The sequence below is a fragment of the Hirundo rustica genome, chromosome 19 (assembly GCF_015227805.2).
Source record: "Hirundo rustica isolate bHirRus1 chromosome 19, bHirRus1.pri.v3, whole genome shotgun sequence".
In the NCBI taxonomy this organism is placed as follows: domain Eukaryota; kingdom Metazoa; phylum Chordata; class Aves; order Passeriformes; family Hirundinidae; genus Hirundo; species Hirundo rustica.
This window is the reverse complement of record NC_053468.1, coordinates 5,334,857-5,350,740: the sequence shown is the minus strand read 5'-3', so window position 1 is coordinate 5,350,740 and position 15,884 is coordinate 5,334,857. Positions and strand designations below refer to the sequence as shown.

Sequence of the window (15,884 nt, the reverse complement as noted above, 5' to 3'; positions counted from 1 at the left end):
TGCCTTTAGGGTGGCAGAGAGGTGAGAATCAAAGCTTTGGGCAGCTTAGAGTGATTGGCTTTGTCACCTGTCCAAAGGCAGGATTTTGTTCTTGGGGATCTGAATCTCTTCGAGCTGCCAGCAGGACAGGAGAGCTGATGAGAATACAAAGCCAAAAAGTAAAGGTGATTAGATTTAGTCTCATCAGAAAAGCTAATTAAAGTAACACATTTTGGGGAGATAGAGGTGGTGGTTTGCTGCATGCTTTAATGTGGAGCTAAAGGCCAGAGCAGTTAATGATGAAAGATGACTTTATCTTGGTACAGCTCTGGGGATCTCATGTCCTCTGCTCCAGCACATACAGCAAGCTGAGAGCCTGCAGCTGTTGCAGCAGCCTCATGTTCCTCATTTTGCATCTAAAAGGGCATCTGCCTCAAAATTTGGCAGCGTGGGAGGGGAGAGTGGGATATGAGAGCTGTGAGAAATCCTTTCCAAAGTGCCTGTTGGCCTTTAGGATCAGAAGCAAAACAAGGTGTATCAGACCTAAAATCTTATCCTCTGACCTAAAGTATCTTACTTTAAGCAACTGAGTGGCTTCCAGTTGTGTTCTCTGCTGTTGACGGATTATTAAAGATCATTTGCCCTTTAACTTTCTGCACAAAATCAGTTCTGGCTGCCTAAAAAGCCTGACTGAACTCAGCAAATTATTTGAGACAGCGGGAATGAGAAACTTAAAGTTCCTTTGGTGCTTCAAAGCAAAAAATGCTGCTCTTTGGATGCCAGTGTTCATGTGGGATGTCAAGAGACCTTCACTGAAATGTCTCTGTAAAGTATCGTGGGCTCTGAGGTGGAGGAAGTGCCTTAAATATTTGGCTGTAGGGTTTTTCTTGTTGTTTGTGGCAGAGGTTTAGGTTTATGTAAATTCTCTGGTAACTGGAGCTGGCTGATCAAAGGAAAGTAAAGCCCTGAGCTCTGTCTGACTCCTGCCCAGGTGAATGCAAAATGTGAAATTTCATCCGAGCAGAGATTGGGAGAACTTGGTAGAATCTGGCCCTGGGCTGTAGGAAATGCACTGAGGTTGTATCCAAGCAGAACCTGACCCTCAATATATAGGATATGAATGTTCTAACAATGAGATAATTATAAAAAATAGAAATAGTTTCCTGTTTGCTTAATAGGTTGGATCTACATTTAATTAGGGGAGTGAATGTTTTCTTGTCTTTCTTGGAATTTCCCTTGAGCAGCTGTGAAAATGACACATTTTTTTCTATAAGATTGATTCATCACAGAAGGTTATAATTTTTCCAGTGTAGGCTCGGGGAGGGTTGCTCAAGAACTTACCACTCTGTCAGATCAAAATGTGACTAAAACCAAATTACATGTCAGACTGTGTTATTTATTGGAGTGATGGCAATTGTAGGTTAAATTGTTTTAAAGTACCAAGATTGTACTTCTGTGATGTTAAAGCACGTCATATGTGTTATCTTCTGGATTAGTCTCAGAGAGCGCTGATAGAAAAATCATAAAATGGGAAGAGAAAGTTTATAGGGCCAAGATAGAATCATTACAGGTGTTATGTGGAATGATAAGGATTAGTCATTGACTGCTTTCTGTGTTTATTGGCTTCTTGCTTTTAGAACTGCCCTTTAATTATTACCCTAATTATCTCTTGATCCTTAATTTGAACTGATTTAAGGATTCGATGCCAGCACACACCTCCTCCTCAGCCAAAATACCTCTGAGTACAGCGGAGCAGATTGTGAGGAAAACCCTTCAGCTGCCAGCGAGTGAAAAATATACTGGGGGAACAACAAAGCGAGGCTGGGAGTCCCCTAAATTCAACTAGATCCCCTGAAACCAGGGCTGAGATTCCCAGAATTGGGGCTGACATTCCCCAAAATCTGACCAGGGGGCTCGAAACCGGACCCAGGGTCCAAACTGGGACTGGAGTCTCTCAAAACTGAGGCTTGGGGGTCTTGCTAAATCCAAGTGGGTCCCTCCCCAAACCGGGGCATGGATACCACTTAACCAGCCCGGGGATCCCCCAAATGCAGCTAGATCCCCCCAAACTGGCGCTGGGCTCACCCCCAAGCCAGGCTCAATTTGACAGAGTCCCTCTAAATCCGACTTGATCCCCCCAAACCGGGGCTGGAGGACCCTAAACCTAGAGCTGGGGTCCCCTATATCTGAGTAGGTGTCCCCAGACCGGGGCAGGGTCCCCCTAAACTCGACCTGTTCCCCGCAAACCGGGGTCTGGGGTCTCCCCTCAGCTGAGGGGGCCTGAGGGGGTCCCGGGGCTGCCCCGGCCGCGCATGCGCAGGCGGCGCTGCCCGCCAGGGGGCGTGGCCGCAGCCCCCGGCCCAGGAGGGAGGCGGCGGGAGCAAGATGGCGGCGCGAGTGCTGCTGCGGGGGAGCCTGGCGGGAGCGCCCGCCGTGCCGCGCCTGCCGCCCGGCGCCGGGCCGGCCCTCAGGTGAGCCCTGAGGGGGCGAGGCGGGCGGGACGGGGCCGCCGGGGGAAGGCTGCACGCGCGGAGCCGGCGCCGCCCGAGCCACCCGGCGCCCCGCCGCGCGGAGCGTCCCCTTGCCAGGCTGGAAATGGCGCCCCGCTCGCGGGGCAGCGGCCGGGGCCTGGGCCGGGGAGTGCGAGGCCCAGGGGCGTCCCTCAAGGTCACGGGCCGCAAGGCCGGCCCCTTCCTTCCCTCCTCTCCGAGTCCGCCCCTGGGTGGGCGGATGGCCGCGCCGCTGACCCGCCGGGACGAGGCGGCCGGCGGTGCCCGCGCTGAGGGGGCACCGAGAGCCCTTCCCTGCAGCGACGCCTCGTCCCCTCACGGACACCCCCGCATGGGACAGGGCACCCCACGGTTCGGGGAGTCCGGCCGCCCTGCACACGTGTATTCCTGGGATTTAAATACCTGGATGCTCCGCACCGCGCTGTCCCTCCAGGATCAGGGCGTGCAGCTGCTCCGGATCGCAACTCCTGCGAGCAACAGGGTGCACAGCCCAAAACCCGCGTTTCCCCAGGGCTGGGCTGTGTGAGCGCACGTCCCGACGTCTTCCTGCCTTCACCATCCACAGCCACTCGTAGAATCCCCTTGGGAGTCAGGGCTGGTGTATCCGTGCTTCCCGTGGGAGCTGGGATCTGCACCCTTCTCCCGGTGCCAGGGCACACAGGGAGGCACATCCCTCGAGTTTTGGGGTGCAGAGATTTGCATCTCGGTGTGCAGGGGTGCCCGAGGTGCAGACACACGCACACAGCTCCAGGGGCACCTCCCAGGTGTAGGAAGCAGGCACAAGGTGATGAAAACGCAAGAATTCCCAAGCTGGGATGGATCTACACGGTTTTTCCTCCCTTTCTTTGAAACAGGGAAAGCTGCTGCCTCAAGCATCAGAATAGACAAGATTAAAAGCATCCCTGCAAGCAGCTGTTCAGAGAATATGTTGTCAAGTTTTATGTGCATGTTTTGGGGTAATTTTAGTTTCAAATAAACTTTGTTTAGACCGCAGATCAAAAACTGTCAAACGATAAGCAAGTTGTTTTTCTTACTCTTCCAGGCAGGTTTGGTTACCACAAAACGTAAACACTTGACGTGGTTATGTCCCACCCAGGTTATATTTCGTTGCTGAAGCAGGAGCTAAGTGTAAAGAAGTGTTTTCCCTGACTTTTTCTAATCAAATCTAATCTAAGCAAGCTATCGAGTGTTAGCCTTTTGTGTTCAGAGCCCAACCTTTGTAGCAAGAAGGCAAAGCCCACAGTTAATATTTGCAGGCTGAGGACTTCCCACCGAAGACAAGTTGATGCTTACAGCTGTTTAAAGATCTGAATTCAGTCCCTGCTCCTCCAGAGCTAATTTTGGCTACAGATTGCCCCAAAAATTGAGTCAGTTATCAGTTCAGGGCTTCTTGGTTCATGGGAGTTTGTGGTATTTTAGGATATTGATTAAAAATCAGGCCCTTGAGTCTCAGTTTGGGTGCAGTGAACATCTGCTTTAATAAACTCAGCCTGTTACTTTTATTCTATGTGAGGTGTATATTTAGTTGTGATTTGTTAGTCAGTGCTCATGAGGATCTTTACAGCTGCTGGGGAAAAGATTTTCCATAAATGTAAAGTATAACTCATGTCATTGTTTTGAAAATTAACTATCCCTCCAGTTTTAGGTGCAGTTTAACGTTCAAGTCATGAGATTCTCCTAACAGCAAAGAAATTTGCTTCTCAGAGTTATCCCTGTGGCTCCAGCTTACTCCTGCTGCTGCTGAAGTTCACAAAAACAGCATCAGGATTATTTCTCTCTTTCCTCTTCCAAGTTTGCTGCAAGCAGTGATCCTCATAGATGAGTTTTCTAAATATTACTCTGCTAACTTTGTTTATTAAAGGGGAGGGAATGGTGAGAGTTCAGAGGACTGAGTATTGCAGGAGTGGGCTTGACTTCTACCTCCTGGAGCCAGCGAGGGCTTGATTTGAGGGAGCTTTTTAAAACAAAACTTGAATTTCTGAGGTGGGGTTCCCCGCTGTGCTCCGAGCTCAGAGAAAGCTCCGCTCCAGCAGCAGCCTTATCATGGAATGCCCTTCAAATGCCTGCCCTCAGGAATGGCTGCTTGGCTTCCAGCACCACCACTTGTTTGTGTGTGTGCCCAAGGCACCATTTTCAATAAATACACCAAGATTTATACATTATTTCTCCGTGCTGAAGGTCATCTCAGCTGTGGTTGTTGTTTCTCTGCTGTGAAATACTCTCCTCCATCCTGCTCCCATGGGCAGAACCAGGTCATTATGTTCTTTTCTGACACTGGGATTAAAAGGTAGGTTGTTGTAAAAAAACTCTTTTTGTGTAATACAGGTGTGTCCAGGAGGATATTTTCCCAGAGGAAATTGAGATTTTCTTTCCCTATTTTTTTTTTCCTGGAAGAAAGCTTTGGGCTGGAGGTCCAGCTGTCTTCCCAAGTCAGTAATTAAGGGTGAAAAGTTGACATCTGAGGCGGGAAGAGGCTGAGATTTCCAGCTTAGAAGTAAATATATGTGGAATAAATACCACATTTAATATTTTAGTATTTCAGGAGAAGCTTGTGACAGAATTAATTTTCTTCACCTTGGCTATTATGGGGCTGTCAAAAAAAAAAAAAAAAAAAAGGCAAATTAAAGGAAGAGAAAGAAGCAAAAACATTTGAGCTTGTCAGACATTGCAGAGGATCAGTTAAATGCATCCAATTCTGTGTCTTGATCATCTGGAAAAGAGGAATAATTCCTTTAACATACCACTTAAAAACCCACAGTAATCACTTGGTCTGTGTGCTCTGATGTAAAGGGAGGTGACACTATTTTGAAAGTGTACTTGGAGAAGCTGAATAAAGATTAGATAAGCAAAGCCAGTGAAACCCTTGTGTTGGGAGGCGAGGGGAGCGTGGGTGTTGTACAGAGAGCCTGGCTCTGTCTCCCTACCTGATGCAGCCGCCAGAATCTGGAATTGAAATATCTCCTGGCTGGTTATTTCCTACCACTTTTTCCCAAATTAGTCTTTCGTGCTATTTTTTCCCCTTGAAAGACATTTCCCTTTCCCTTTTGTAGAGCTGTCTTTAAGCAGCACAGGAACATATGGCAGCTCCTTTCCCTTTTACACTGCGCACACTTCTCCTTCTGCACGTTTTTTTGCTCTTTTTCACTCCTGACTGTTTACCCCAGCCCTGGGCAGAGACAGTGGGTTACAAAGAGGATAAATAGGCAGGGAATAACAGTGGTTATTAATTGCACAGGAAATAACCACGGGTATGTGGATAAGTGTGTGTAGTGAAATGATAAATCTCAGTGGGGATGAGGCGCCGTTGCCTTGCTGGGAGAGACAGGGTGGGAAGTGTCAGGGCTGTGTAACTGCAGGGTTTGATGCTACAATTCCCATTAAAGCCGTGGCTGCCCTGCCTGCCCGGTGGGCACTGCAGGGGCTCAGTGGCCTGTCCTTGTTCCCTGCAGGGGCCTGGGCTCCTCGGCCCGCAGCGCCCGCGAGGACAGCTGGTTAAAATCCCTCTTTGTGCGCAAAGTGGATCCCAGGAAAGACGCCCACTCCAACCTCCTGGCCAAACGAGAGACCAGCAGCCTGTACAAACTGCAGTGTGAGTGATGGCTTTGTGTCCAGCAGCGCCGTTCCTTCCCTGTGCCCCTGCCTGCCTCACGGCCCTCTTGTTGTTGTTGCAGTTCACAATGTCAAACCCGAATGTCTAGAGGCCTACAACAAGCTCTGGTAAGTGTGTGAGTTCTCTTTTCACCTTCTAGGTGTGTTGATTTGATGTGAAAATCGGCAGAGAGCATAGTTATGTAGAGGGGAGGTGACTAAATTCTGCTGGTTTAGGATTTGGTATTAGATAGATCCTATGAAAGAGCAAAAAGTCCTGTACTCCACCCCATTTCCCTCTCGGTGTTGTCATCTCCTGAGCTGCAGCTGAGGATGATTCCTGTTGTGAGAGCTTTGGTGACACTTGCTGGAGCAGCTCTCCCCGTTCCCTGGGTGTTGTTAAAGCTCCTGCTCCCATCAGGGGAAGGTGGAATGTTGGCATTCCCACTGCAGCTGCCAGGCTGGGGATGGGTTTTGTCTGCACGCTGGAAGGAAAGGGAGATCACTGGTAAATAAAACTACACCAGTGCCAAGCTCAGGTAGAACTTGGGGATGTTGAAAACCCGGGGGTTGGTTTCCTCTCAGCTCATTTATATCCCTCTACACAAGTCCTGTTGCTGAGCTGCTCCCAAGCAGTTTCACAAACCCTTGGATGGGGTGATTCCCTCCAAAGGGAGCAGTACTGGGACAGCTTTCCCAGAAAGTTACAGCTTTAGAACACGTAGGAATTACACTTATAATTGACTGCCTTAAGGGTAAAACTGCAGAAATACTGCTCCTTTTCTGCTCCACAACCCCCCTCTGGAGCCCTGAAACTGTGTTTAAACTTGGGGATGGAGTGAGCTTGGCACCCAGCAGTGCTTTTCTCACTGACAATAAAAAACATTCTCAGTGTAATGACACCTTTCTGCAGCCAACATTAAAGTGTGAGCACAGCAGCTGGGCTGCAGGGAGGGGAGGAAGTCCCAGCTCATGTCCTCAGCCCTTCCTGGGTGGCTGCACAGCTCATCTGTCACCTCTGTGCCTCCCTGTGTTGGGGCTGGATAACCCAGAACCTGTTCTAGAAGCATAAAAATCCACTAAAATAACATTCAATCGAGGTATTTTTAGCTTTTTTTGTTGTTTAAAAAATAGATGCACAGTAAAGGGCAATTAACATTCAGCCAGCTCGCTGTTCAAAAGCTGAATGTAAACATGTCCAATTATGCAAGACTGGGAATCACTTCTCTGCAGTATTTCATGAGCTGCCTGAATGTTGGGTGAGAGCAGAGATTTCTCTTTTCAAGGAAAGAGACAAACAGCACAGAAAGAAACTGCTGACAGCAGTCAGATGAAATATCTGTGGTTAGATTGATTCTTTCCAAAGCAAATGGAAGTATTTCAGGCAAGGAGACAACTTGAATAAAGTAATAAACAAAATTAAACCTCTGAATTTCTCTCCTGTCTCTCCTAAAGAAAAGAAAAGAACAGGTTTATTCTGTATCAAATCAAAATGAGAGTTAGTCATCAGGTATTAATAAATAATATAATGAAGACAATTACAAGAGTATTTCATGAATCACTGTGGTTAAGGAGCCCTTCTGAAGAATTAGGGACAGAATTATGAAAATCAGGGAATGTTTCTTTTAAAAGGTGTTCTGTGAGCATTTTTTCCTCTAATTTTTAGCCCTATATGGTAGAATTATGCAAAAATTTCCCATTCCTCTTCAAAGCTGCCTTTCCAGGATCTCATTCTGCTTTGCAAAAATGAACTGGTGGTGAAACATCCTTGAGAATGTCCTCGGAGAGTCATTTTATCATATTATTTACACTGACTAGTGAGGAAATGTCGAGGTACAAATTGGTGATGAGATTTGCTCAAGGTTGTCTGGAAAGTCAGTGGCAGAATCCAGAGGAAAAACTCATCTCTAATGACTCCCAGCCCCTGCCCAGCCTACTTTTTATTCCTTGATAGTGTGCAGAGACTCGAGCCAAACTGAGGAAGAAGGGTAATTATTTAGGGAAAAATAGAAAAGGCAGAGTTCAACCAGACTAATTGACTTATTCATCAAGGCACAGTGCAGGGAATGCTGTCTTGGCCCAGTCAGCAATCAGCAAAACTTAATTTCCTCCTGCTAATATGGGCCACTTGTGAAGTTTGAGAGCCTGTCAGAAATCCTGGGAAGAGCCAGACAGAAATTTTATGGTGGGGGTATTTTTAAGGCTGTCCTAGTTTTCATTGGTGAGTTGCCTCAAAGTAGGAAAACACTCTGAAATCAAAAAGCAATACTCTGAGGTACAGCCTTTATTCCCTTTATCAAATTATTTTTATTCATTCAGCTCAGCAGTTGTAACTGGTTTAGAAGAGTGTGCTTTCATATTTCTGTGCATTCTCCCCACCCTGAGGGGAGCTTTTCCTCAGGCAAAGAAAAGCTTTTCCTCAAGCACAGAAAAGCTTTTCCTCCAGGAGATCACCCACATAGGCTCAATTTTCAGTGAGATATCCTGATATTTGTCTTCCTGGTGTGTTGGATAACCTTTTAGATAGACATAATTATTTAGATACACCTAATTTACTGCATCCAAAGAATCCTTTGTCACAGATTTCTAAAAGAAATGCTAACACTCACCTTAATTCTCCGTGGGGGTGTAGCCACCTTCCCCCCTGCATAGCAGAATTTGATATTTCAGCTTTCTCCTCTGCAAAATAAAGCTTGTGAATGTTCCTAGCATGATGCTGTGTTATACATTTATGGACTGTGGCCTCCCTGAAGGTCAATGCAACCCAGTGTCTGTGTGTTCCTTGTTTTCAAGTCAAGAGGTGCTGCCAAAGATTCATGAAGAAAAACACTACCCTTGTGCTCTGGTGGGGACTTGGAACACGTGGTACGGAGAGCAAGATCAGGCTGGTAGGAGATAGAAGTACAACCCAATGTAAACCCATGTGCTTGGCAGGTTTCTTCTTTTTAAATCACCCCCCCCCAAAAAAAAACCCAAAACCCTGTGGGGATGTGTCCAGTGAGGGGGTGTGTGCATCACGTCTCAGCTGTCTTAAATGTGCACTGCTTGCTTTTGTCGTGCTGGGCTGGACAGCAGAGCCTTCATTCCTTCGGTTTTGTCTCGTTGTTGATGTTTTTTTTTTTTTCCCCATGTTTTCCAGGTTGTTGAAATTAACAGGTTTTGGGGATGTATTTGTAAAATACAGTCCTGTGGGCACAGCTCTTGAATATTTATGGGAGACTTGCAAAGCCAGGGTTTGTCCCTCCTTTGGGCACTATAAAAGCTTTGCTCAGCCTTTCAGACTGTAATTGCTGTATGATAACGAATTGCAAATCGTTCCAGCTCATCTGCATTGTGAACTTAACACGAAACTTTACTGGGGGAGAGTAAAAATCTTTCTGTTCATGTTCATACAAGGATACTGCCTAACTATGAAAACAAACTGGAACTAGACATGACTGAAGAGCTGCTACAGAGGTAACTCCAAAGAGCCCAGAGTAGAGAGAAAACCTGAAAAATGCCCTGGGAATTGGAAGGAATGGGAAGCCACAGATCCAAATCCGTAGAGGTTCTGTGAGAGCTCTGCCAAGATCGGTGCTGTTGCTTCCTAATTAAAGAATAAACTCCTGCACACATCAATTCTCCCTGCACTGCCAGCATATTGCAGTGTTGACACTGAACAAGTGCAGGGAATTAACAGCAGATGAACCAAACAATGTCTAAGAGCCAACCCTGGAAGGTGGAGGGGAACTGGGGAATGAGGACAATTGAAATGGGAATTCCTCAGGCAAGTCCCAGTGGCTGCTTCTGGAACAGATTAACACGGGCTGGATCTGTCACTGCATCCCCAGCCTGCCTTGGAAGTGTTCTTGCAACACTGGAATCAAGCAGATTGTGGGGTTTGACTGGTTCAGTGCTGGGTTAATAGCAGGTGGATCCATCAGATCTGCCCTGGGGCTGGGGCAGCAGGAGCAGAAATCTGCTCTCCCAGGGAAGTGCCTCCCATCAGCCTCCTTTGCTCTCTTGGAAAAGCTGCTCAGGAGGGGAGAAAATAGGTTTTATTTTTCTGTCAGGTGAAATTACTGCCTTGCTATGCTAAACGCTCTTAAACACATCTTTCTGTGATTTGTTAAAGGGGTTTATTCTGATTTATTAGAGGGAATTCTTTGGAAAAAAAAATAGATACAAACATAGATACTGGAAATTTTTTTTTATGGGGGAAATCCAAGCAAATGTTCAGTTTTCTTCTGCTTCTGTTAATGTTGAGCTCAGAAATAGCATTTGCATCGTTTTCCATGTCCTACAGAAAGTGTCTTGCTTTTGTGCTGGAGTAATTTACTGAACTGAAAATCTGCCCCTCTACTGCTCTTAGATGAAACTGGTACAAAGCACGTTTTTGGAATTTAGTCATCCTCTTCAGCGGAATCTTAATTTCATTAATTGTTGTGACAAGCGATCACACCTTACTGGCATGGCAACAAAAAGTGCTTTCAGAAACTCCCTGTAACCCTCAGAGTAAATTGTGAAATTTTCCAAGAGAACCCCTTTCAAAAAGCAGATGATTCCATTGTCCCTAAAATATCCCAATATTTCGCTTTCATTAGTGAAAATCTATTTTCAAACCTGCTGCCTGGTTTCTATTTTTGTGTAATTTTGTAGTGTGAAGAGCATTTGATAGTGTGATTTTTTTTTTTTTCCATAAGATTTACCACTGGTCTGGGACATCCCTGAAAAAAGTGACATTTTCTCTGTTTCAGTTCATTTGTGGAGATATGAGGGAGGTTACCCAGCTCTCAATGAGGTCATGAGCAAACTTCGTCAAAATAAGGTAAAAAATGCAGATTTTGTTACTCACAAGAGAGCAAAGAGCAGGCAGGGCAAATTGAAAAATGCCGATTCAGATACCAAAGTGTCTCATCCCTTCCTGTACAAACCCATAAACCTCTTTGAGAAAGGATTCGTTGTCACATTCAGGTTTAATTCCTGAATGCTTCACGTGAAAATCCTTGGAATTCTCAGATTCACCATGAAGAATTCACATTCCTTTCAGGATTTCACTGCCTCGCAACCCTGACAGCATTAAAAAAAAACCCCCAACCGAAGCCACCCTGTGGTGTCCTGCTGTTTGTTGTTGCAGGATTTGACCCGTTGTCCCACGTTGTTTTTTAGGAATTCACCGAATTCCGTAAGGAGAGGGGTAACATGCTCCTCTCCCGTAAGAACCAGCTCCTGCTGGAGTTCAGCTTCTGGAACGAGCCTGTCCCCAGAGATGGCCCTAACATTTATGAACTGAGATCCTACCAGCTCAGGGTAAGTCAGGTTTTTATTCCTTGCTGAGCTTTGAAGCTCTGTGCTGTCCTAAAACCTTCGGAGGGTGTTTGTGGCAAACAGAGCTTGTCTGAAAAATCTGCTTTTTTTTTTTAATCCAAGCTGATTTCTGAGTCTCAGAGTGTGGGGTCTGAGGTGAAGGCAGGCTCCAGCAAGATCCTGATGTCTGCAGGGCTGAAACCCTGTGGTTGCTTTGAGGGATGCTCCAGAGATGACTAAGAGGTGGTAAACAGAGCAATTAAGAGATTATTTTAATATTCTTATCGCTCAGAGGAAGGGATTGTGTTAACACGGGGTGGTTTCCGTGCAGAGACGGTGTGAAAATGGTATAATTGTTTTGTTTTGTTTTAAACTGCAGCTCTAACAGTGTGTTTTGTTTTTGCAGCCTGGAACGATGATCGAGTGGGGCAATTACTGGTAAGTGTCAGGCCTGAGAGGTGCAGGTGTAGGAAAAGCAGGACAGGAGGTGCCAGGGTGGCACCAAAGCCACCAAACCCCCAGTTAAGGAGCTGCTCTGCACTTGCTCCCCTGCTCAGACAGTCCTGTGACCCTCTGAGGATTAAAAAAAATTTGAATTTTGTGCACAAACAACCCTCTGTGGTTTAGTTTTGCTTCCCAGAACCCTCCCAGTTTGCTGCAAAAAACCCCAGGATTTTCAGCAGAAAGCTGCTTGGGAAGAGTGGCGCTTCTTCTGGGAGACTTGGTTCATCTTTCCCATATTTCAGCTTAAATCTTGGCTCTTGAAGCTTTCAGAGTCAAATTGCTTCGTGAAAAGCTGCTGAGCAGCACATTTGTATTTTAATATATGGGTTAGAAGTATTTGAGACAGTTTGCTATTGATTATATGCTTCTGGTTCTGTCTTATTTTTTAACCAGTGTAAGTTTATTTCAATTTACACTCACTTTTGTCCTTGCAATTGTCACTCAATTGTCCTTGCAGTTCTAGTGGTTGATAGTTAAAACAATTTGGAGTATTTTCAATTATTTGGGCAAAGGTGAGGACTTAGATTTTCAGACTTGTCATTGATGTAATTTTTTCAATTACATTCATTGGAACAAATTGAGTTTAGATTTTTTTTTTTAATATAAAATAGGCACATCTCTACTGGTGGAAAATCTGTTTATAAGATGCAACAAGAGAAATACTTACCTTAATTCATGCAAAGATCTACATGAATAAAAAGTTGTATTCCTCTACCACAAAATCTGGGGGAAATTAATGTGGCAAAGCTGACGTGACTAAAACTTAAGGATTTATTTATAAAACCTGCTACAAAAAGGCCACTTCACGCTCTTCCAGCAATTACCTTTATCCTGAATTTGGCTGAGAAATGATTAATGCAGAGCTTAGCGAGACTGTAGAAAATTTTAACACATCCTCACAAACCACAGAGGTAAATCTTAATTACAGAGTGCTGAAAACGAGCATGGCGCCCACTTTTTCTCACTTTTAATTGCTCAAGCACGCAGCAAAGGCAGTTTAACATCCCAGCTTCCCTTCCAGGCTCTTTTCCTCCCCGTTTTCCCTAATTTCCCTGCCCAGGCTCTGATGTCTCTGCTCCTCTGCAGGGCTCGTGCCATTCGGTTCCGACAGGACAGCAATGAAGCAGTTGGGGGATTTTTCTCCCAGATTGGACAGCTCTACATGGTCCATCACCTTTGGGGTAAATTCCTGCTCTCTGCTTGTTTGGTTGTTTTTTTTTTTCCTCCCACTGAGTCAGCCCAGTCACTTTTTGGAATAAATAGTTTTACAAAAGGCAAAGGAAATGGTGTCTTAAAAGGTTGTGTTTTTTTTTTCCCCTAATTTTTTTTTTATTATTTCTTAATTTGCTGGGTTTTTTGTTGTTTTTTTTTTTTTAATTTTTGTGTAGGCAAATGTATCCTTCACCAAACAAGAAATGAACATTTCGTGGTTTGTTCTGTTTCACCCACGGTTTCTGCTGTCCCTTCCTCATTGGGAGCTCAATGTTTGCTCTCAGTCCCACAAGCACAGCCCTGCTGAAGTCAGTTTTTTACGGTTTCCTTTCAAGCCTCACGTTCACCACACCTGCAGAAAGGCAAAGCAGGCATTTATTTCCATTCCTGCAGGGAGGTGTTTTGGCTTTCTCTGTGCATTCATCCTCATCAACACCTTAGGATTGCTTCAACTTGAAAAGCAATTATCTGTTAGAAATTACTCCGGTTTTTCCTTCATATCCCAACAATCCACAATTTTATATTTCAGCAATCTGACAGCCCTGATTTGCATTATCTTACCTGTGCCCAGGCATTCTCTCTCTTCCCCATCTCCTTCTCTTTGTGCTGCTCGGGGAGCTTTTCCTTCTGGCAGAGAACTCCTGGTTTTTTAATTTGGTTTTTCCTTCCTCCTAATTCCTCCTTGGGATCCTTCTAAGGGATCCCTTCCCGTGCAGAAGGCACGGGAGTCACTCTGTGCTTGTTTCCCCAGCTTACAAAGACCTGCAAACCAGGGAAGATATAAGGAATGCAGCGTGGCACAAACCTGGCTGGGATGAACTGGTTTATTACACAGGTAACCCATTAACTTCTCCGGAATGCCGGGGGCAGACTTTGGGCTGTGCCACCCTCTCTGCTCCCCAGCACTGGGAGGAGAAGTTGGGTATCTCCTGGGGAAACGTGTGTCTGTGTCAGTTCTTAGTCTGTAAAGGAGCAGAGGGGCGTTGCGCTGAGCTGTAAAGTGAATTTTGCAGCTGGTTGCACGTGGAAAAGTTGCCCGAGCGCTAAAAAAAATTGCTGCATTAATATTGAGTTTTTATAGCAGCACTTCCTGCGGAAGAGGAGATTTATGTAAAGGCTTGTCCAAAGATTTAGGGAGCCAGGAGTGAAATTTACCTTAATATGAAATGATTACTTTGAGTATTTCATGGCATACAGGAGCCTTGTTAAATGCATTGCTGGGAAAAGGGAATTTAGACTTTGGAACGAAAAGCCAAGAGATCTTTGAGATCAAAGAAAGCTGTCACAACAAAACTCCCAGAAGTGTGCCAGGCATGTCAGCTTTGGGGTCTGTAGGGCACATTTCAAAGGAAGTTACACCAGAAAAATGTAGGATCACTTCCATTTTGGTGAAAAGAATGGAAATACTTGTCTTCAAACAAGCAGAGAGATGATATTAATTTAAAAAATTATTTTTTTATCCCCAAAACTACCGTGCTAGAGGGATGATTACTGAATTACTCTGTCAGTGAAATTAAAACCTCTCTCCATTTTTTTTTCCAGTGCCCCTTATTCAGGAGATGGAGTCCAGAATCATGATACCCTTGAAGATTTCTCCACTTCAATAAAGTCACTGATTTCCTTGTGCCTACATAGATGAAGTGACAAGTATTTGTCTTAATTTATGGTATACACTGTATATCATAGTCTGAAATATAAAAGTACTGTATTGAGCTTATAAAAGAGACCTCTTTTCTTCAGAACCCACGACCTTCTGCTCTTAGGGGGGGGAAAAAAAAAAAACAACACCAGGACTGTGATTAAAAGGTTGGGGAATTGGAAACAAGTCCAGATGTGTGGGCCAGGACCCCAGGTAACGTGTGACCCACGGGGTTTGAAATCTCCTGCTCCATAGGCCCTGCCCAGAGCTCAGTAACGGCGCTGCTGGGAGCGTTTAATGGCCACAGCTTTCCAAAACGAACGTTTGGAAAGACGAGAGGCTCTGCAGAAATGAGAATTTCATTTCGAATCGGGAGACGGGCAGCTCGGGCGTTGCTGTGACATCGCCCCTGGCCGGTGGAGCGGGCCTGAAATCAGCAAAGCTCCGTTTCCAAGCAGGCAGTCGTTGATTTGGGATCATGCTGTGTGGCAGGGGATGGATTATGGACGCTGCAGGGTCTCTGGGGACACTTCTGTGTGGTAGCTCCCCTGGAACGGATCCCACGCGGGGTGAGCCACGCTTCCCCTGCAGACACTGCCCGATTCCTGCAAGCATTTCCCTCCCCAGGCAGCTCCAGACTCGGGGAGAAGGGGTTGAATTTAATAAGCAGCGCTGGCTCAGGCTCGCAGCCCCCACGGCTGGGTTGGGGTGTGAAGCTGGGCTCGGCAGCTCGTGTTCCATGGTGTCCAGTTCTGTTTTGGTTTCACTTCTAGGCTAGAATGTATCCACACTTTTCGGTGTCTGCGACCATGTGAACATCCTGTGGCAGTCATATTCTCTCTCTCTCAAGCGGCTCCGAGAAATCAGTGTAACATTCTGAATGTACAAATCAGTTCTGAATGTCCCGTTTGTACATTTCAACGAGTTTTCAGGAAGAACGTGTCAGTCAATAAAATCCTTTTAATTTTCACTTTTTGCTGGCATCTCCTATGTGTTGCACCACTTGTGTTTTCTCTCCTCTTGCGGTGTTTAGCATGGAAAATTTAGGATATTTCAGTTAATTAACCAGTGTCATTCCTCTGGGTCAGGGACAGCATTTCCCATTTTCTGCTCTCCTCCTCCAAAGGGAATTTACAATCTCTCCACCACATCCCATTTTGCTGGAT

At 45.6% G+C, this 15,884-nt stretch overlaps 1 protein-coding gene and 1 long non-coding RNA gene across 3 annotated transcripts; one reads left to right on the top strand and one right to left on the bottom strand.

The window, feature by feature from the left end:
- Positions 1–2,336: 2,336 nt before the first annotated feature.
- Positions 2,337–15,688, top strand: NIPSNAP2 (nipsnap homolog 2). Of its 2 annotated transcripts, none has more exons than XR_009208428.1 (11): positions 2,337–2,450; positions 5,939–6,078; positions 6,161–6,206; positions 8,871–8,965; positions 10,814–10,884; positions 11,226–11,366; positions 11,770–11,801; positions 12,954–13,048; positions 13,831–13,914; positions 14,622–14,745; positions 15,492–15,688. XR_009208428.1 is itself a non-coding variant. In XM_058422969.1 (11 exons), exons 1-10 carry the CDS (start codon positions 2,365–2,367, stop codon positions 14,684–14,686), a joined length of 855 nt encoding a protein of 284 aa, XP_058278952.1. In that variant the 5' UTR covers positions 2,337–2,364; the 3' UTR covers positions 14,687–14,726; positions 15,492–15,688. The 2 variants fall into 2 exon arrangements, 1 of the variants encoding a protein (XP_058278952.1); XM_058422969.1 differs by having other exon boundaries at positions 14,622–14,726.
- LOC131378680 (uncharacterized) lies at positions 6,102–13,851 on the bottom strand. The gene is made up of 3 exons (XR_009208429.1): positions 13,641–13,851; positions 8,687–8,756; positions 6,102–6,562 (listed from the first exon to the last, which is right to left on the bottom strand). It is a non-coding gene; the product is annotated as an uncharacterized LOC131378680 (long non-coding RNA).
- Positions 15,689–15,884: the final 196 nt, after the last annotated feature.

Coding starts and splice junctions, on each gene's coding strand:
- NIPSNAP2 (XM_058422969.1), top strand. CDS start 2,365: ATGGCGGCGCGAGTGCTGCTGCGGGGGAGCCTGGCGGGAGCGCCCGCC. Junction 6,207..8,870: donor GAGGCCTACAACAAGCTCTG/GTAAGTGTGTGA, acceptor CTTGTTTTCAAG/TCAAGAGGTGCTGCCAAAGA. Junction 11,367..11,769: donor TGAGATCCTACCAGCTCAGG/GTAAGTCAGGTT, acceptor TTGTTTTTGCAG/CCTGGAACGATGATCGAGTG.